This window comes from Dermacentor silvarum, chromosome 10, assembly GCF_013339745.2.
Source record: "Dermacentor silvarum isolate Dsil-2018 chromosome 10, BIME_Dsil_1.4, whole genome shotgun sequence".
In the NCBI taxonomy this organism is placed as follows: domain Eukaryota; kingdom Metazoa; phylum Arthropoda; class Arachnida; order Ixodida; family Ixodidae; genus Dermacentor; species Dermacentor silvarum.
Genome location: NC_051163.1, coordinates 17728897 through 17750136, shown reverse-complemented (window position 1 = coordinate 17750136; position 21240 = coordinate 17728897). Strand labels below are relative to the sequence as shown.

At 44.6% G+C, this 21240-nt stretch overlaps 1 protein-coding gene across 1 annotated transcript in view; it reads left to right on the top strand.

Moving 5' to 3' along the window:
• LOC119430893 (multidrug resistance-associated protein 1-like) overlaps nt 1-21240 on the top strand; it is a 50400-nt gene that overhangs the window by 8466 nt on the left and 20694 nt on the right. The window contains exons 2-8 of the mRNA XM_037698358.2: nt 7612-7770; nt 9371-9505; nt 13901-14041; nt 14911-15045; nt 15531-15601; nt 15682-15798; nt 20683-20814. Of these exons, the coding sequence (XP_037554286.2) occupies nt 7612-7770; nt 9371-9505; nt 13901-14041; nt 14911-15045; nt 15531-15601; nt 15682-15798; nt 20683-20814 (890 nt within the window). The remainder of the gene's footprint in view (nt 1-7611; nt 7771-9370; nt 9506-13900; nt 14042-14910; nt 15046-15530; nt 15602-15681; nt 15799-20682; nt 20815-21240) is intronic.

Below are 21240 nucleotides of genomic sequence, written 5' to 3'. Positions count from 1 at the left end.
TTGAAGTCGCTCGTCAAAATTATGTGAACATGTGGCTTTATATGTGAGAACATGTGGCTTTATATGTGGTTCTTTAGATTCCCTACAACCGTGACTGAAAATGAAGGAAGTCTGTACAAAGTTTCCAACACGTATTTAAAATTGCCACAGTAAACCGCGCGAAAGATGCATTCAACATTTGGAACGCTCGTCATTCTAAGCGCACCAGTGACTTTTTAAATAGAACACACACACCACCTCCTTTTGTGCGACGGTCTTTTAAGGCCAGGCGGAATGAACTCGCTATCATAAGCTGCACCTGTTAACCCGGTTTCTGTGAGAACAGTTTTCCCAGGGTCATGTGTGATTAAAATAGCCTCTATAGCTGTGTTTACTTATTCGCGACGCTAGCGACAGTTGACGTTGAGGATTGTGAATTCATGATGGTTGTTTTTCCTGTGCCATTTCATATTTTCGTTGTCGAGGTGCTAGCTAGATTCTTTCTCTGCGTCCGAACCGTACAGGACACCACCAAAGCTGAATTTATCGTACAGCAGCTCTGCCTTGGCGCCGCTTTCTTTTTCTGCGTTAGCACTTATTCATTGTGGCCTCTGAGATCTCCGTATTTTTTCCTAGAAGTTTTCGGACACTTAAAGGTCGCTGTTTCATTTTATAAGTACTTTAGCGTCATTATCTTTTCCCGGTAATTAAACTCGTTTTATTGGACGACGCGTATTGTTTTTCAACTTTAGACCTGGTCTGTGCACTGTATCAATCTCGGTTACAGTTACACTGAGTTTATGTTCTCAATTTTGTTTCCTTTGTTTCAGCAATCTCAGTAGCATTTTCATCTACGCCATAGACATTCTAGCTATTCTGTAAGAGAGTAATGCCGAAATGAAAAAGGAGTGGCTTCTTCTTATGAGTTATCTGCATAAAGACGTTTTTTTTTTAAAATAGTCATCTGCCACTTCTCACACCATGCTACGATTTTTTGGAGCTTCTCGTTTAGCCTGACTTGATCTTCAATTGAATTAACTGTTTCGTAAATCACGCAGTCGTCCGCATATAGTTTAATATTAACATTAATATCAGTAATGATGTCATATATAAAAATTTGGAAAGAATAGAGGTCCATGCACGAACCCCTGGGGAACACCAGAATCGACGCCAACGCGATTTGAGGAAGAGCCGTTTAGGGAAACATACTGATAGCGGTTCGAAAGGTAAGCTCTAATCCAAGCAAGCAGTTTGTGATTTGTTATGATAAAACCTAATTTATGCAGTAGTTTATTCTCAGACACTTTGTCAAATGCCTTACTAATATCCATGTATATAACGTCTGTTTGTTTTCCTCTATTTATTGCGGCTGCGAAATCGTGCGTAATTCCAATTAGTTGTGTGCTAGTTGAGTAACCTCGTCTAAAGCCCTGTTGAGCGTTTGTAAGCACTTTGTGTTGTTCAAGAAAATCAACTGTATGTTCATAAATTAAGTGCTCGAAACTTTTACAAGTAGATGTTAATGAAATGAGTCGATAATTTTTAATATGTGATTTGTCACCGGATTTGTGCAATCGTTTCATTCTGGCTATCCTCCAGTCGTCAGACAATACGCCATCATTCAGAGACTTATTAAACAGCACAAACAAGTACTTCGCACACAATTCTGCATACCTTTTCTAAAAAGGTATTTGGGATATCATCCGGGCAGGAAGATTTTTTAACATCGAATTTTAGCAAAAGGTTCAAAATGCCGTGCTCAGAAATTTTCACATCCGGCATATACGTGGTGAAAGACATATTGAACATTGGAAGATAATTATTATCTGTCATAAAACCAGATTTGAAATGTTCATTGAAATTAAGCTGTACAAACAGCAGTCACCACCAGGAAAGTGGCCGTTAAACGAAAACGAAGTGTTAGGGCATGAACTCGGCTTATAGACCTCCATAATTTTTCGGGGGAAGTCTTAATGAAAGAAGGAAGTCATATACTGTAGTATATTGCCTTATCATTCTCAGTTTGTTTTTTCAATTGCGTTGATATTTTACAAGTGGCTTCTTGTAGCAAAGGGCAACTCGTATGATTACTTTTTTTTTTCTTTTTCAGTCTTCTAAGTTTGCGTTGTAGCTGTAGTGCTTGCCGAGTAAATTAATCATTGGTACCTGTAGATTTTTAAAGTTATTATTGGCAAAAAGCCTACTAGACATTCATGAATAATGTTTTTGAAAGTTAGCCATAGATCATTTATACTACAAGTGCTTTCATTATAATAACAATACAGCAAGTCAATCAATGATTCATCATCGGCGCGATGAAAGCTTGGGAACTGGCGATTTCCAATGCGCTGATCATAAGAAACGTTAGTTAAGGTTAACACCACAGCTAGTTATACCATGTGTGACGTAACACAAGACCTGATTTTTCACATTACCACTCACAATAGGTATAGATATAAGATTGAAATGGCGTTCTGAATTCTGGTGGGTTCAAATACAACCTGTGACAAATCAAAACTAAAAACAATGTGTAGCATTTTAATGTCATTCATTAGTTGGCCATGGTAACGGAAATCGAGGCCCCCATGGGAGTTCCTTTCACCTGCCTGTAGTAGCTGCCTCGGAAGGTACTGCTATTCACAACGATGGCCGCTTCTGTCATTATAAGGCAGGCTTTAATAAATGCCAAATGGCGCATTAGCAACAACTAAGCAGATTGTTCGCAAACTCAAGGCTCATAGCAGCATACGCCGTCATGCATTACCATATCAAATTTATAAAGGTAACGTTGTGGGCCAATTACATGTCGTCTGCGGCGATTTCAGAGTGAGAAATAAAAGCATGTTTTCTTTTGTTCGAATGGTTAGTGCAGATAGTGCCACTATTGTATAAAATATGCTTCGCAGAAATTTATTCCGATGAGGGGACACCCGCGGCATTTATATGTATAGTACCAAAGAATACCAACTGCTTAATGCCGTGCCTAAACAACATTTTATTGCGAGTGATCGTGTGTAGCCGGAAAAGCCAAGCTGTTCTATTATGTTATGTCCATTGTGTATGGGATGAACGTTATCGCATTGTTGCTTCCATTTCACGCTGGATCGTGTAAAGTTGACAACGTAATGTACTCGAAAAAAATTATCGTAGCTTGCGCTGGAGGCGCAATTCCTAAGAGACTGCAGGAACTGATGGGCACCTAGCTAGACCTGGCTTTTGGGCTAGGCTAAGCACTACCAAGTCATCCCCACCATTTTTCGGAATGTATTAATTATTGATCGATTATCGATTAACTATTCATTGGCTATCGCACGGTATTGGCCTCGTATTTGGGCTAAGCTAAGCACTACCAAGTCATCCCCAGCATTTTGCGAAATTTATTGATTATTCATAAATTATGAATTATCTATTCATTGGCTATCGATTGGCTATCGCAAGCTATTGGTCACGTATTTGGGCTAGGCTAAGCGCTACCCAGTCATCCCCAGCATTTCCCGGAATTTATTGATTATTGATCAATTACGGAATAGCTATTGATTGTCTATCGATTGGCTATCGATGAGTGACTAAGCTTAAGTAGCTCCAACCACGCTTAGTTAGTCTTAGCCAGGATCAGCTTCGCTAGTTCACAGGGGTATGTGCCATTGTGCTTGGACCCTTTCTGCACAACCGCCAGGATCGGCCCACATTTTCTGTACACGACCCACGGACTAACGTTCGGCTTAAACAGGTCCGCTGTTAAAGATGTTTGTATTTGTGAATGGTGGTTATTGGATTCGGAGGACCGAATCGAAGAGGACAAGATTCGATTCGCAATTCGAAAGTTTCGAATATGCACGCACCCCTACAGTTTGAAATAAAGGCTGGAGGGGAACGGTAGAATTACTTTCTTTCCGCAACTAGGCATCCTAAAACAGCCTTTTTGGCGCAAGCATTTTCACAATTTCGGCGTTGTTCCAGGCCCACGTTTTTGTCATTGAGGTGTTTTTTTTTCTCTTCGTTGTATTAAGTGTCTTTTGTGTCAGTAACAGACATCTAATACGGAACCGCAGCTCTTCGGTGTTATTGAAAGAGCGAACAAGGAGGTTTATCACTCAGTGGAGTAGTTATTCCGAAAACGTCAGCCCGAGCACGTTTTCGCTGCCTGCTGAAGTTGTCGACGTTTTCGAATGTACATTTTGTCAGCTGCGTTATCGCCACCTAAACAAAACTCCGAGTGGCTGGGAACAATGAAATTTGAACAGTGCCGTGATGACCTCCTGACATACAGATAGTATTTTATCGGCCATTAAGGTAGAGGCAACGTAATCGGAGTTGCTACAGAGACGCAAAGCGCAGTGATTATGGCGATGTGTATGTCAGCTGCCCAGAATATTCTTTATTTGCTCAAAACATTATTTGAAATGTGACATTGATGCTCAGTATTTCATATGAATGCGATATTCACGAATAGTTTTTGTCTGCAATTTATAAATGCCATAAAAGGCCAGCACGTCTGGTGCACAACACGACAAACGTGCCTTAATCCTTGACCTGCAGATCCACAATTTTGCCGTGTGTCATCATGCACTATCTGCTGGATATTTAACAGCAAAAGCGCCTTGACGAGGTCAATGTGTGTTCTTGAGACGCAATTGAATGCAAAAAAAAAAGAAATAGGAAAGAAAAGAGCTTGCTTAAACAAAACAATTTTCGCAGGGGCGAGAGTGTCACCAAGATGAGAATTGCGAAGCCTGCAAGTTTTGTCCCGAAAACTTCTACTGGTGCTTAATGATGATATTTGTGTAAATACCACCGTTGAGCAGGTAAATAGCTAAAGGTAAATTGAAAAAAAAGCAAGGCTAATATTTGAATTTGTCTTCTTTTCGCAGAGTTTTTGTTAGGTCAACAATAATATTGGCTTTCCAGTTAAAGGGTTAACAAAATAATTATCACCGTGTTGTAAGGTCAACCACATCTGTGACATGAGGGTATAATGGGAAGTTTAAACAATTGCAATCATGAACGGTGGGTGGTAAAAATATTAGAATATGTCTGTTTTCGTAGAATTTCGGTTATACTGAGGGGGGCGTCGAGTGTGTAAGCTTACAAGGAGCACTATACAGGATTAAGGGTTCAGAGTTATTGTCTTGCTAATTTGTTGTCGGAGGAATTCAAGGCGCAATTTCTTTCCCCGTACTTTCCCCAGCCTATTCAAGTATATGTAAAACACATAAATGTTTTTCTGAGGTAACCCCTACGACGATTTTAATGAAATTTGGTGCATCTTAGAGAAAAAGCTAAATTCTATTAACTTTTGAAAGCAGAATTGGGATTTATGACCTTAGTCTTTCTACAAAAGTTGCCAAAGTTGGGTAAGTTTGAAAAAAAAAGCAATAGAAGCACGGAAGTTTACGAATCAGTAACTTCGTACAGCGTAAACGGACAAATTTTATATATCAATTTATATCTTACGTGAACTTCTTACAATGTTTGCAATGATTTTATAAAAGCCCTACTTACATATTAGTGGTGTATTGCAGAGCCATGCATAATACATAACATTTGTCAGCTTTAGATATGCTATTAGTTGTATTTGACATACTTACGATATCGTTTTTCGTTACTAAGTTGCAGAGATGTAAACTGATAGTTTCGTTTTCTGAAAACTTGCGATATTAAACAATTCAAAAAACATTCATGGCGCAAATAAAAAATCTGCTTCCAACAGTCAATATATATTACCTTTTTCTTGTAATGCAACAAACGTAATCAAATTTGGTGCAGTTGTTGCCGAGAAAACCCATTTCTCCTTTCCCATGGATTCAGACAGGAGACCACGAGCTAGAGCTTCCTTTCAAGCAATATGTTTTTGGCATTTTGTGCCTGTCGTATTGTTGCACTTCCCAGGTCCATCAGGCCTAATACGCGTTTAGTCTCAACACTCTGTGAAAGGATGGTGTGATAAGTAAATTATGGGGAAAAACGCCCTTCGAGGTTCGTATCGCATGGTGCAGTGGGTATTGTAGGAGGTAAGGCGATAGAGCAATGAAATATTAGACGTATGCGTGGCAATGGTTATAGGAGACTTTCACCTAATGAAACTTAGCCTAAACGTTGTAAACCTTTCTTGAAAAGTAATTTGAATGACTGAGCATAAATTGAGCGTTGGGCATGGAATCGGCAAGCCTCACCGTTTACTGCCTGTGACGTCAAGCATACAGGTGCACTTGACGAAATGAGACGTTGAAGCGTAGTTGTAGAATAGTTTGGCCCAGAACGTAGTAAAGCGCAATTAGCGTTGCAGATAACGTTTTTTGCTGTTACACATAAGTTAAAACGCTAGGCCAGAACTCCGCACCGCTAACTCCAGGATGACAGCTGGGCGCTCGCGAGTCCTGGGACACTCCCATTTATCAAAGTGACGTTCCTGTACGTCGTATCTCTTGCAAAATTGTGATTCCGTGCCCACTATGACGCGCTCGCTCAAAACACCTCGACTTCCCTTTTAGGCACAACCAAAGGAGGTGACGTCCGCATCTAATGCTATAAAGAAACGCCTGACTGATGGTGGAGTCGAACCTCTGTCTTCTAGCACAGCAGACTAGTGCTCTAACCATTAGTGAACGATCGCACGCATGCTCCTGTCGTGCCAAGATTGTTCTTTGAAACGTCTGGCGCGTGCGTCACGTGTTAGTTTCACGCATTCTTCCGTCGTGACAGCTAGCACTGGGATACGCTGTGTTAAACTGCACTAATTTCAAGATCGGCCTGCATTTTTTTTTTGTCAGAGGAACGAAACAGCTCCAAATTAAATGAAGCTGTAATGATATCGTATTACAAATATCGTGTTTAACATCCCAGAGCAACACACCGGATTTAAGGGACGTCGTAGACAGTGCTGTGGATAGACATTGACGGATATACGGATCTTAAACGTGCACGTAAATCTCCGTACACGAAAGTTCTGACATTTCGTTCGCATCGGAACCTGTCCGCCTTGGCTGGGGATACAAGCCTGCGACCTTTTGTTCGGCAGCAGAATGCCGTAGACACGGAGCCACAGCGGTGGGTCCGAGATATAAAGCTGATAATATTGCTGTTTAGTAAGCGCACGATTATGAAAGTATGCGAAACAAGTGAAACTAAAGTCATGGGCAAGCTTATCAGTCTGAAACTAGTGACATACGCACTATCACACTCGTCAATGACCATGTTTAGATACGTAGATGAACAGACTCGATATGGGGGCTCAAAAGCAATAATTTCCTTATAAATGCGAGAGCGTGTCAATGCCCTCCATAGGATCCCCTATTGACAACTAACGATGAGACGCTATGTCACATTGTACCACCATCGGGATCAGCCCCGTTTACGCAGTTTAGTACCTTTACTATCGGCTTACGTTATAACGGAACAGGTTGTAATGTCTCTTTGCCGGAGGACAATAATTTTCTCACCGTGCCGTCGCCTTCTCGTTGCCGTCAAGTAGAGGCTCGCGTCATAAAAACAATGGTTCGCCTTGCACAAACAGCCATGTGGTAACACTTTGGAAATGCTCAAACGATGCTAATAGCCGGCTACTTGGAAAATGTCTTGCATAACGTTGATTCCCATATTAGATAACAGCTGCATATTTCTTTATTCTTCCAGGCAGCCCTCACCCAGCACGCGGCTGGTCTTGCATCGCAACTGCTCAAGTGTACCACATTCGGTGCGCTGTTGCTCTTCGGTCCGCAGCAGACAGCGCAGAACAATTACCCCCGCTTACAGCGAGGTCCTTACTGGACGCTGCTGGATGTTGCCCACTTGGTAAGTGCCGTGACACGCTGGCTGTCTTTTTTCTTGTTTTTGCACTCATATAATGTTTTATGCAAGAACGAAAGAAACGCTTAACGGATAAAAGAACGAGAGCATGAATGGTACATGGTATACGATGTTTACATTGCTCCAAACAGCAAGAAAGCGATTAGTTTTATGTTCAGCCGTACATATTTCGTCAAACAAAAGTTCCCAACGAATACCGCAACTAAGTTTTAGTGTTGCAGTCGCTTTTTCAGCTCGGCCACTCCTCCTGTCGCGTGCCTGCCCTCTCTAAGGTAAAACACCTTACTTTAACGATGCCACTTACGCACTCTGCTGATGCGACATTCATTTGCTGAATGCCACGCGAACTTCTAGGTGGCAAGGACAAAGAGCTGCAATAATCTTTCTCGTGCTCAGGATTCAAATGCATCGTAAACTGACTTGCCACTCAAAAAGGCATTATTAAATTAGTTGGTCACCTGTATGCGTTATGCGGAGTGTACAAAAGGATTCAAGGGCCTAATTCGCAAATGTTTTGTTTGTAAGTACTGCTTGACATTGACTTACCGCATTCGCTAATATGTAACGCAACAAAATTGACTGTCATGTGTTCTAACCAATAGTTCTAGCGTCAAAACGTTTTTTGTGAATTCAAGCCCAAATTGTTTTAAAGATACCTGCTGCAAAAAGGAGATAAAAATAGAGTGCGCATGTGTATGTCCAAAGGGCTCAAATTTAATGGAATTGCTTTCAAAGTGGTATGATGTTCTTCACGGTGTTTCTTCAATTGCGCCGGGGTTAGCACACGTGTCTACTGTCTCTAAATGCTTACGCGTTGGTGACTACGCGAGCACGAAAGAATTTTGAAGCTCTTAAATATTAATAACGTACCATAAAGAACACATTTCCGAAGCATGTTCACGTGAACTCACAAGAAAATTTTCCGAACCATGAGACACACTGCTTTCGCAAATTTCGACCATGGCGACGCGTAGCCAGATGCCATCTTAATCATCGCAAATCCAGCACGCGGCTTTTGCTTAACTTTTGCACAACAACAAAAGTTTCTCAGCACGTTTAGAGTTCGGCAAAATGTTTGGACTTGGTATGTGCATGGCCTCCGTGATCACGCGCACCGTTACCTGCACGTTGCCTCATCCCGGAGGCTGTTGTCTGTGCTATTTGGTTGTGTCTTTCTTCGTCAGTTACTTGCAGCTACTTGCAGCAGAAGTTTAGGTGAATCAATGTACTAACCATAATTCCCATGCTGTCTGAACAAGCACACTTGCAGCTCCCGTGAGCACTCTGAGAGCTTTCCTTCTAGTAATTATTGTTGGAATCGATGAATCCTCTAGAAATTGAAGACAACGTGAGGCTGGCGGCCGGACACCTACGCTAGAACTGTGCCGGAAATTTGCTCCTGGTGGTTCGGGCGTTCAGCATATCCCATTCCTTCAGAACCCCCCATTCTGCGTCTCCAAGAGAACCTGCCATTCTGGTCACTATTTTGTTCCGTTTGTCTGACTGACGCAGCAGCACTATACTTTTTTGTGATCAAGAATGAGGAAAAAAAAATTTTAATCCTCCGACTGATCCTACACCACAGGCGCTGTTCCTGCTGCCCGCTGCCCTTGGATTCGCTAAGGGTTGCCTCACCCTGGGCTCGGGTCGTCGGGCGAACGCCCTGCTGCTCTCATCCCTGACCGACGCCACGAGTGACTTTGCTCTGGCCTTGTCATGCGTGAGTGTTTATTGCTGTCTTTTCGCGTCGCGTAACTGCATGTTTGCCGTTCACAATGAAGTCAAGAAGAGAAAATCACGGGGTCTGTCCAGCTATATACAAAATAAACGCACGTGCCTGCCCAACACATGGCTCCGGTAGATCTCGACACTTATAAGGTCTTCACATTGTAGCAGCACAAAGGCACGCAATCCATGCGCTTCGAAACAGGTTACAAGAGACGAACGGTTTTATGGCGTATGATTAACTTCATCACGAAAGCATCGTTTCACATACATTCTAAAATGTGTGTTTGATCTGACAAGGTTTTATCTATATTTCACCTCTCCCGGTAATTTCTCATGTTCGTGACTTGTGTGTCCAGCATGTTCTTCCGCAACATTAGCGAGGCTGGCGTGCTTCCGCTTCCAAATGCTCTGGCGAGAGGCCGCACCATTTTTTTCTGATAGGCTTTCTCTGTTTCCGATCTCCAGCGGCCTTCGAATAGTTTAGGCGCGGTTTTCCAGAAAGCACTGTTCCGTTTAGTTTTTTGCGTCTTCAATTTCTTCCTTTCTCTCTTCAACTTAATTATTTCTTGTAGGTACTCTTCTGCCGTTCAATTTTTGTCTACCCCCTTTATGAGTATACACTACACCACAGGGGCGTAGCCAAGGGGGGGGGGGGGGGGGGGGGGGGGATTCAAACCCCCCTCCCGAAAATTTTACAGTGTAGGCTGTAATGCTGATAGACGCGATCAAGAACCAGCCCTTGCTCTACGACAATAGTGGCACTAAAACGTGCTGTCAGCAATACTCGCGATAGTATTCAACGTCGCGCGACCGGAGGTGCGGCAACGAAGCCTTGGCGTGACCCAACTTCTCGCGCTTTTGCAAAGCCAGGCGAACCCACCACCGCCGCTTCCGAGGTGTCCGCGTCTTCCCTTTATTCATTGTCCATTTCTAGAAAACAAGTAGGTAGAAGTATAAAAGCCATTTCTTCTTCCACTTCCACGGCAGACAATAGTTAGGCAGATTCCTCGTTGGCGCTCCATAATTCTCCTCGCACGTGTACGGTATGTTGCAGAAGTCGCGGGGTGCTTTTCTCGTCGCGACGATAGATTGGGAACGTAGGTCTCACGTAGGACGCGCAGGCTTTGGCGAGCCCCAACACAAGGGCCAGCCTGGGTTTTAGCTGTGGTGTTCCCGTTGCCCCTTTGGTGTCCTGGAGGCGCCGACAATACGAAATGATGAAATGTTATTACGACTTGTAAATAAAAGCTATTAAAGAAATATTATCACGCCTAGGCACCAACCTGTGACTCAGCGCTACCGCGTCCGTGTGAGAAGAATTACGGAACGCCAACGAGGAATTTACCGAAGGTCGCAGATGACACGCGAATTTGCGTAAAATGATCACTTTTGATGATGGTACGTGGGTCAAAGAATGAACATACCGCTCGAAATAATGGGATAATGAGCGCCACAACGCCGACAAACGTACGCAGACTAGATGGATCTGGACGAAAACGGCAGCGGCGGCCGCGGCGGTAGCAAAACAAATGTGAACAACTTAGACAGGCGCGGAAAATCTTTTCCGGCCGCTTTGGCCTTTCCGCCCGCTTGCCGCTTCCCAAGTGTGAACGTAGGCTTAGTCTGCGCGAGAAACGTCGCTTGTTTGCGATTGCGTCCCTACGAAAGGTTGGTAATTACTGTTGTGTTGTTGAATCCCAAACCAGCACTTACGGTAGGCTGGTAGTTGCTGTTTTGTTGTGGAATCCCAAACCAACAATGTACACACGAAGGGGTTGATGACAGCAGTAAAATTCCACCGACTCGCAACAGAATGCACGAAACAGACAGCCGACAAGCATGAATTACTGCTGTGCGCAGTACAGCGTAAGTAAACTCTTGTTGCAGGCGCTGACAGTTTTCGTCGCAGTTCCCGCGTCCTGAGAAATTCATTATGTGGACATGCACTGAACAAGACCGGAGTTCATTCCTGCATCACTAGTACACCAATCAGTCGAGATTCTGTGAGGTACAAGGCCGCTTCCTGTTTGCACCCGCGTAAGTGAAGCAGAAATGAGTTGCACGCACTACTTAAAATGCGTACATATGCCATATCTATGGTGTGCGGTGAAATATACTGTACAATTCTGAATCTGTTGACGTAAAGGCAAATGACGGCTGCACGCTCGCACACAGCGGAAGACACAGCGGCCCATGCACTTGCCGCAGGAAATGCAACCCTCTCGTATGAGGGGGCAGGACGACGAAAGCTTCGAAAAAAAAAAAAGCCTTACGCGTTTTTGCGCGTATTTAATTTTTCTAGCGCAAAGACCCAGCGAACAAGCTATTGCTATGGGAGTAGTTATAGCCTGGTCACACGTGCATTTTCACGCGTATAGCCGTCCTTGACTTGTGAAACGCACTTCGCCCCGACGAGGACGACGCCATCTACGCTTAACGAAAATTAACAATTAATGATGTCTTCTCCGATCGGGCGGGTCGTCTCAATGATGCGTTTTCGAAGACTGGTCCATTCAGTGGCGCGATGAGAGACCGTTGCTCCAAACGCCCACTGTACCTGTCGTACTTGCTGTATTTACTGAGCTTACTTTACTTTTTACTTAATTTCTTCACAAGCACACGCACACGCGAGGGGGGGGGGGGGGGGGGTTCCATATCTTTGATATACATGTATAGAGTCTGCTTAAACTACCGATATTTAGCAGAGGCTTGCCCCCCCCCCCCCTCCCCCCCCCCCGATCGGGCCGGTGAACCCCCCTCCCCCCCGAAAAAAATTTCTGGCTACGCCCCTGCAACACCATCATCAACAACAACACTACATCTTGAACAAACACATGCGCGTGTAGAACTCCTCTAAGGTCACTCCCTTTTGATTTACCCCGCACAAGCCATGCATTAATTAAAGGACTCAGTCACAAGAAAAAATTCTTACCTACAGAAACCGGAGACCAACGGAGCGTGGACTATGAAGACGGTGCGCTCATTCTCGCCACACTACACAATGAGTCGGACGACACCGAGCACCGGATCAATGCAAAGAACATATTACTTGGAGAACTGGAGCGTCGAATGCAGCATCAGTAAACTTTGTATCTCTGATTCAGTGCAGTGTGGCGAAAGCTATATGTCTCGCGTCAGTCAACCAGCAACAAGCTTGGCTCCTCCGTTGTCTGCCTGTGATCTCCCTTCGCGTCAACCCGACTGAACGGAACCGTATGTCGCGGAAAGGGTTAGAGGTGCACAATGGGCGAGCTCTTTATCGGTAGAAGGGTGTAAGCTTGGGCTTGTTGGTAAAACATGCTTCAAGGTAGGTTGACAGCGCAAGGCCAGAAGAGGGGACAGAAGAAAGATCAGTGCTGTGTTCTCTCTTCTGTCCCTTCTTCTGGCCTTGCGCTGTCAACCTACCTTGAAGCATCTTTATCGGAGGATTTCGTTATTGATTGGCTGACATGAGCTGGACTGCACGGTAGTAATATAAGATAGCTGCGTGCTTCCAGCGAGATCTGGATACAATGAAACGCTTGAGCACTTGCTGTTAGAATGCCCAACATTCCACAGTTGTCGCCCTGTGCTGCTGAGCAAGTTCCCGACAACTTAATCTTCCTCGAACTGCGGTACATGGCATCGTGTTTCCAAAGGGACGTGCTTCAACTCGATATGAGGCTCACAAAGCTGTGCTGGATTTCTTGTCATCCACGGGACTAGACTCTCGTCCGTGATGCTGTTACTCTGCGTGTGACTATGTGATGTGTTGTGGTGTGCATGCGTCTCCCCTTTTTTTTCTTTTATATTTATCCTGTTTTTCTCTCTCTTTTCTCTCCTTTGCAGGCGTGTGGGCGTGGTGGCCCGCTTTTCTTTCTCTTTGTGGTGTTTGTATATGTTTGCACAATTAATAATAATAATAATAATAATAATAATAATAATAATAATAATAATAATAATAATAATAATAATAATAATAATAATAATAATAATAATAATAATCTCTAGCTTCGTTTACATGAGCTACACGCAAGCGGATTGAGTCAGATGTCGAGCTGGCCCAACCGGACGCGACTACGTGTATAAGCATCTTGCTCAACGGTTTGGGCGAGTCAACCCATGCCGGACAGTTAGACTGAACTCGACCAGACCCGCTATCTCGGGGCGAAAACCTGATAAACGGTTTTCGCCCCGACGAGGCAACACGACCCGACTTAAATCGGTTTCATATAAATTTAACGTACATCTATTTTCTGTCTGCGATGTCGTCTTGCACGTTATGAGACGGAACGCTATTAAACATGTGGCACGAAGCTATTACGGTTCCACTTCTTTCCAATCTGGCCGCATTGCTGAAAGCCCATCTTTAATGTTAAATGAGCCTATCGATTTCACTTTTCAACAGATGGCCCTGTTGCTTGTCGTGTGGATACGATGGAGGCGTTGCCTTCCACCGTCGGGGTTCGTATGCACGTTGCTGGGATTCTTGACTACAGCTACGCTTCTCGACGCAGTGCGAGAATGCACGTATCTGCGAAAGAATCAGGTAAGAAAAACATATCGGCACTTTTATTTCGAATTTAAGAAGGCAATGGCTTTCAGTTGTGAAAGTTAACAATTGAATAGCAGCACTTAAGAATGCTGGTTTCAAACGTTAAGTTTAATGTTGAATATATTTCTCCTTTTTAAAGCTTAAAAAGGAAGACAGAAGAATTTTGAGGAAGAAAGGGTGCGCAAACACAAAACTGATTTATTTCTTTCAATCCACTGTACTATTTTCGGGATCGAATCCCGGCTGCGGTGGCCGCATTTCTATGGAGGGGACACGCAATAACGTCCGTGTGCTTGCGTTGTAGTGCACGGTAAGGAACCTCAGATGGTCGAAATCAATACGGAGCCCTCCACTACGGCGTGCCTCATAATCAGAACTGGTTTTGGCACTTAAAACCCCAGAACGAAGACAGAATATTTTCGTGTCATGGAGAGTGGGCAGCTTTCAAAAAAAAAAAAAAAAAAAAAAGGATACTCAGACTTTCGCCACAGCGGGAGGGAACGCCGATAAAAAGGTATTTTTAACAAGTATTAGGCGCTTTGGCTTTCGTAAGGAAGCGGTAACGACTTATACGTAGCAACAGCACCTTTTTGGTCAGTGGCCTTCATTAGCTGACCACACGAGATATCGTCAAACCATCGATTTTTTCAGCGGTCTAAAAGAGGGAGGTTGGGAGGGATTCGAGTTCGAGATATCCCTAGCGTAGAATATCAATTATGGTAAGGTGGCACTCTGGTTGCGCACGCAAGTCTTGTCTGGTCTCACGTTTCAGTCTACCAACAAAGCATATTAGCCACCTATTGAAATCTAGATCCTTGTAGCGAGACATTAATTTTTTCTAGAAGTCTTCTTTCTTCTTTCAGGAAATCGCTCTCGCTGACGACTGCATCAGCAAAGGCGTCCTAGTCGTCACCTACTTGCTGACGGTCTGTACAGCCGGAAATTTCATTGGCGCTGGCATACGTGACCACGTCATCTCCAGGCCAAACTCCGTTCACGTAAGTTTCCAGCACACACATGACGCCGGACTCAGACACTATCTGTCGATGTCCTCCAAGCCAGACGGGGACGATCGTCCATTGACCTCAATATAAAAGTAATGGGGGGGAGGGCTTATTACTTAATTCATCACCTAAACAATGAAGTACGGAAGGAGGCGGTTGTGTGACATCCCTCTGACGGCTTGTGTCACATAGCAGCGAGCTTATAATATTAGACAGCTGGCCAATAAGCCCGTGTGCGCTGCAGCATGGCGTTAACAGTTCCTAATTCGAGGCCCTGGCCATACAATAGGCAAGAAGAAGGGGATTGAAGGAGCTCAGTATTTTCTGAGTCACTACCACGCGAAGAAATAGGCAATGGAGCCGGAGAAATCATAGGGGTATAGGGGAAAGCATGAGATAATTGTCATGTTTCATTGAAATGTACAAATAAGGTAAATGGAAACCATTTCTGTGTTTCATCTTCACATTCCTGTGCACAGGTCTACCAAGGGTTTCTGGACGAGGACAGCGTATCGGTCTTCTCCAAGATAGCATGCCTGTCTCTCTTCCCGTAAGCGGACCCAAAAAAATGTTTGCCGTTATGGTCATGTCTCGTTTAGGTTCCGAACTGAGTTCTTCCTTTTGGCGCAGGACGTTCCGTGAGGCGAGGAAGAAAAAAGAATCTTCGATGCTGGAAATTCCGTTGCTGCGAAGGGGCTTCCATTGCAGATACATGGTAGAGGCCCTGACGTCACGGCTGCCAAAAGGGTATGACAGAAATGTACGCAATTAGCGCAGTTATTATTAGAACGTTGTTACAGTTCGTTTAATTGACTATATAAATATGAATTATGTGCGGCCGTCGTTATTATAGCTCTTCGGGTTGTCCAAAACTGTACATTCTATTTTCTTTAGCGTTCTATTTTTTCTTTTTTCCTTTTTTTTTACTATCCGCCTGGCCTGTCTTTTTCAGACAATTTTACCGCTAAGCACAATGACCATTTGCTCAGATCACTCGTACATTAAGTTTCAATTGTCTTAAATCTTAAGCAAAACTCAGAGGCGATTACACAAAATATTCAGAACGGATACGAAATCAGATACATACGCAACCGCATGAAAATGCTTGAATCATGTTCTAGCCGTTGCCGTTTAAAAGTGGACGCTATTTTTGTCTGGAGCATTCAGTCGTCATTGGGGATAAAAAATACCCTTGAAGAGCACTTCGAATGCTACGAGATGGCCTTGAAATCTAGGATACAGATCGGATCGACATACCAACCCTCCATCCCAAAACGCTTAATCTTCATATCTGTAATTATAAAAAGAAAAGTATTTTCAGCATAACAAACATGAAGAGGTGGTAATATTGCCCACCCACATGGAAAAGTCGCTTTCAGCATCTAACCGTGGTATTAAAGAAAAACGTAAACGTAGGGTTTTCACATTGTTAAGATACGGGAAAGCAATGAGAGTCCACTTGGTAAGCTATTGACACATGTCATTGTTTATCTTTTTCCGGTAGACATTTTCTCACCGGGATGCATACCTACTGGTACACAGTTATTGCTCGGCGCAAGAGGTTCCCGCTCTGTCTTTGCATTCTGATTCATACTTATTTTCCGAGTCAGAAATGCTCCCAATAAAGAGTTAGAATCGTGACTGTCTGTTTTGGCAGTGACTGATTCTTTACGGTCACTGCAACGTGAAATTATTGTGTCCCTAAACTGTGCTCAGGTTACGCGAGGATATAGCACTTTCGGCCCACGGCCTGTATGCTTAGATATGCGCGAAAACGGACGTTCCTGAGTCTCTACTTTTCCCGGCCACGAGACGTGCCAGTTGTTTATCGCCATGAATTGCTATGGACTATGGTGAACGAACAAGGGAAGCTAAAGCCTGTAGTCAGCGTTTCCACAAAGGGGAGTTTTCTTCGTCAGCAAAAGTTCGAGTGTTGGTAACTTTGTGAAAAAGTCCCCAAATTTCGCCACGGTTTTAGTCACCTTAATGACCACTTTCCGTTTCTTGGAGTTTTATGTAAATAGCTAGTAAATTGCCTTGGTAAGATCTCTCAAGGGACTTTCGCCAAGTTCAATGCCTTGTCCCCATTCTATTCCTGGAAGGGTGCATGCACCCCCATTTGTCGCTACTTCTAAAGAAAGACCGAAATGCTTATTAGCAAGCCGTCTGGGTGCATGAAAGCTGCACTTCTAGGCAAATCACAATCTTGAGGTCCGATAACGTTAAAAGTATTCCCCCGGTTGATTCGCCACCTTATGCGGATTGTATTTTAACAAAATTGCATAAACAACAGTTTTTCCCCTGGCGATCAGAGAATGGAATAACCTGACCCCCTCCATTACCAGTAGCACATCCTTAGCCCATTTCTCTGAACTAATCGAAAGTGATTTGCTAGCCTCACAATTTTAGAAAAGTTTCATATTGTTGACTTTGTTTTCATTTAACTCAAGTGCCAATGTCATTTTGTCTGTACAATTTACCCTTGCAGAATTTGCGGTATAACTTGCTTCTGTAGATTGGACGACGTCTAGTTGCACCATGCTTATTTGTTGTTTTTTTAGGAGCGAAGCTCCTTATAGCGGCACCCGTTCCGTCCCCGTCGTCGTAGTAGTAGTGTGTAACCAGTCTGAGAAAAATGAGAAAAAAATTCCGAAGTTGTGTCCGTAGCGCGGAATCGAACCAGGGACCCCTCGCTTCCGAGCGCGCGGCGTTAGCCCACTACGCCACGAAGCGGACATGGACAAACGCACCACGATGGCTATAAATACCCAACATTAACGAAAGGCCGCGTTTCTAGCGCGTTTCTAACGCGTTTGTGCTAGCGCGTTACGGCCCGTGTAAGAAGCTGGTGTAAGACGCTGTGGCCTCTCCACCTTACCTTCAACGCGTTTCGAACGCGCTGCCCAAAGCGGTGGCAAGTCAAGTTCAAGTCGAGGAGCGTTTATGAATACGGGGGGTATACTCTCTCAGCAGTCATGTGATGGCGTCGGCAAACGCGGTGCACGTTCCGGCATGTGTAAATGGCTGCGTAAGACGCTGTGGCCGCTCCCCCTTACTAGAGAGTACTGCACGTTTCTAACGCGTTTGTGCTAGCGTCCCCTTAAGCGGGAGATCCGATGATTCCCTCCGGAGCTTCGCCCACTCATCATCATTCACCCCGTGGATATGCTGTGATTTTTTTCCTTGTACTAAATCCCTGTCTCCTTTGGACGCAGTATGTATAAAAAATGTGGTTGATCCTCTTATATAGGAATCGGTATAGAACACGAAAGTGAAACGTGTCTCCCCATTGATATATAATGTCTTACTAGGCGTTGAGAGTACGCCTGCACGTTTCATAACGCGTTTGTGCTACAACGCGCAAGACAAAGCACGTAACTGAATCGTCCCTTAAGCGCGGTAATTGAGCCTCCGATGATTTCCTACCGGAGCTTCGCCCACTCTTGATCAGCGTCCCTTCATGCTGGCACGAGGCTCGTAGTGTGTTCACTGATCTGCTGTCATTTTTTTCCTTGTACTAAAGGCGCGTCTGTGTCCCTGCAAATCGTTGTCGCTTTAAACGCTCGGCGCTATCTCGCGGACCGAGAGGTCGTGGGTTGATTTCCAAATTTATAACTTTTTCTTCCTTTGTATTATGGTCGTGTATTGGGATTCACGGAAAGACAGTAGTCTTGTGGACCCCGGCATAAAAATAAATAAAAACAAACTTCTGAACAAGTAAAAATCATCATCGCTTAGTGGCTTTTAAAGACGATAGTCATTCTTGGGCTACCTAAACGCCAAAAAGTTTGTCTGTCTGTGCCTGGCTGTCACTCGATTCTATGACCGCCCGGCCAAAACCGATTCAACCGCCCGGCCTAAACCAACTAAGCTACTAGCACTGGTGGCACGGGGTAATACACGTCAGCTTTATACAGTGCAAAGGAAACCTCAGGCCTATTTGAGGCAAAATATATGTACATAATCGTGATCCGCAGCGTTCATTTAATCAGGAATACACATTATACTTGTTTTTACGTTAGTAAATGAAAAATCAACGCGTTAGAAATGGTGTCGAAGAGACGCTACACGTTAAAAACAAGCCGACTGAAGCCGCGGCTCTGTACCCGGCTTTAAGCCAACAGTAATAAAAGGTCCCAACAGATGGCGCGAGAGCAGAGAGAACGAGGGAAATTTGAATTGAATTCAGCAAAACCTCCATTGCATCCATCATGGGAAGAGTGAAAGGGGAGGGGAAGAGCGTGAGGGGTGGGAGGGGGGAGAAGAGAGGGTTTTATGTATCAGGGCCAGCAGAAGACTATCGTCTTTCGACATCATTTCCAGCGAAGCAAGCAGATATGCGGCCATTTTTTTTTGAAGCGCTTAATTACACTACCTCGGGCAGCCGTCGGCGACTCAACAGTTTTCACCTTGAGAGCTAGAGGTCAAACCACAAGAGAGCAATAAGGCGCGTTTATAGTCCGACGTTATCGGCCCGCGGGCGAGCGTCATCAGGCGCCGGGCGCGTCGGAGCGCATTGCTTGCGCGTCCGGTTACGTTGACGCCGGGTGCGTCGGAGCACATTGGCCGCGCGTCCGCTTACGTTGGCGGCCCCAGTACGTCGAATCATCGGTCGAACTATAGCCGCTGTTGTTCTCGCCAACGTGACATAACGTGTGCGTGCGTTCACGCTACGTCGGACTATATTTAGGCCTTTACGGAGCCCTGAAGGGAGACATTGCCACCGTTGCCCGAGTAGAGTTGGGCCCGGCTGCGAGTTGCAACCAAGTCTCATTACTTTACTGATAACCGCTGTTTCTTCATAGGCATAAAAATGATGAATAAACACTGCATTCATTGCAAACATGTCTGTATATCATTGCGAAACCACACCTCGGCCACAGCTCGACAATGGGCCTAGCCAGGACAGTGAAGCTTTCACTATCAACCAGGGTTAACCAAAGCTAAACCACACCAATCTTATTTAGATGTAGTAGCACGGTATGAAAGTTTGTGCTGGCTGAACAACGGCAGCGGCTTGATGTCCCTCTAATAATCTTGGGTAATCATTAGTGGGCTACGAAATTCTCCGTCATCCTAAACGCGCAAATGTGCGTACGCGCTTACCTATATCGAGGTCTATGAAGCTAGCTAGGTGAACCATACTACCGCTGGAGCCATTTTGTTCGAGTAGAATTGTCCAAAATCGTACTTGCCCCCCCCCCCCCTCCCCCATACGCAGCCATGAGTTCTTTTGCACGTACGTACACTCGAGAGAAAGAGGTGAATCTCGAAATGGAAAGTTTTGTGCCGCGACTTGGCGATACTGCTAAAAAAATAAGAAAAAAATCGCGAACAAAGGCAAGTTTCCTAGTCGAAAGGTTGACTCTAGGTTGAAACGTCCCTTGTTGGCGCACATTTCATAAAGCCAAATGTCTGACTTCCTATGAACCCTCATTTTCTTGTATACCTTCGCTACGTGTTGTCTCGATCGCTTCCGCTTGCTGATCGATGCGTAAACGTCTATGACAGCACCTTTGTTGTACCCCATGCACTAGACCATGGCTATTTGAGGCGCCTCGAACTGAAGATTGAGCAAGTCTTTCTGTGTTGGTGATCGCGGAATCGTACTTTCTTGTGTCTCCCGAAAAGGCGCACGTCTCGGTCCAGGAAGCCGGCTTTCCTGACCAACGTGTTCAAGGTGCTGTGGATCGACGCATTGCGCGTGACTCTGTGCACGGTGGCTTACTTCTTTTGCATCTTTACAAGAGTTCCTGCACTCGAGTAAGTTACCTCCTTTGCCAACTTGAGCAGGGCACGATTCTTTTGGGTGCCATCGGGTTTTATTGACTGTTTTATTGGTGAAGTGCAACGCCCCATTGGAACAGAGCCTATCAAAGACGCCGTAGTAGAGAGAGACAATCAAAGAAAAAGTTTAATGAAAATGGAAGATGTCAGCCTTGCTTATGCACGACTTGCTACTTCTTATGAGGTCTTTGAGACAATGCACTCGGGTAAGTTGGCGCTTTGGCCAGCTTAAGCATGCCACAATTCTTTTTGGGGCCTACGCTGTTCAGGGTTTCCGGTACTGATTCCCGTTACGCTTGATTGGTTTCGAAGTCAAGCAACGAAACCCTGCAGCCAACCTGATTGTTAAAACACCGTCACATGTGGGCCATTAGAGATTCCATACACGCCGCTATTCCTCTC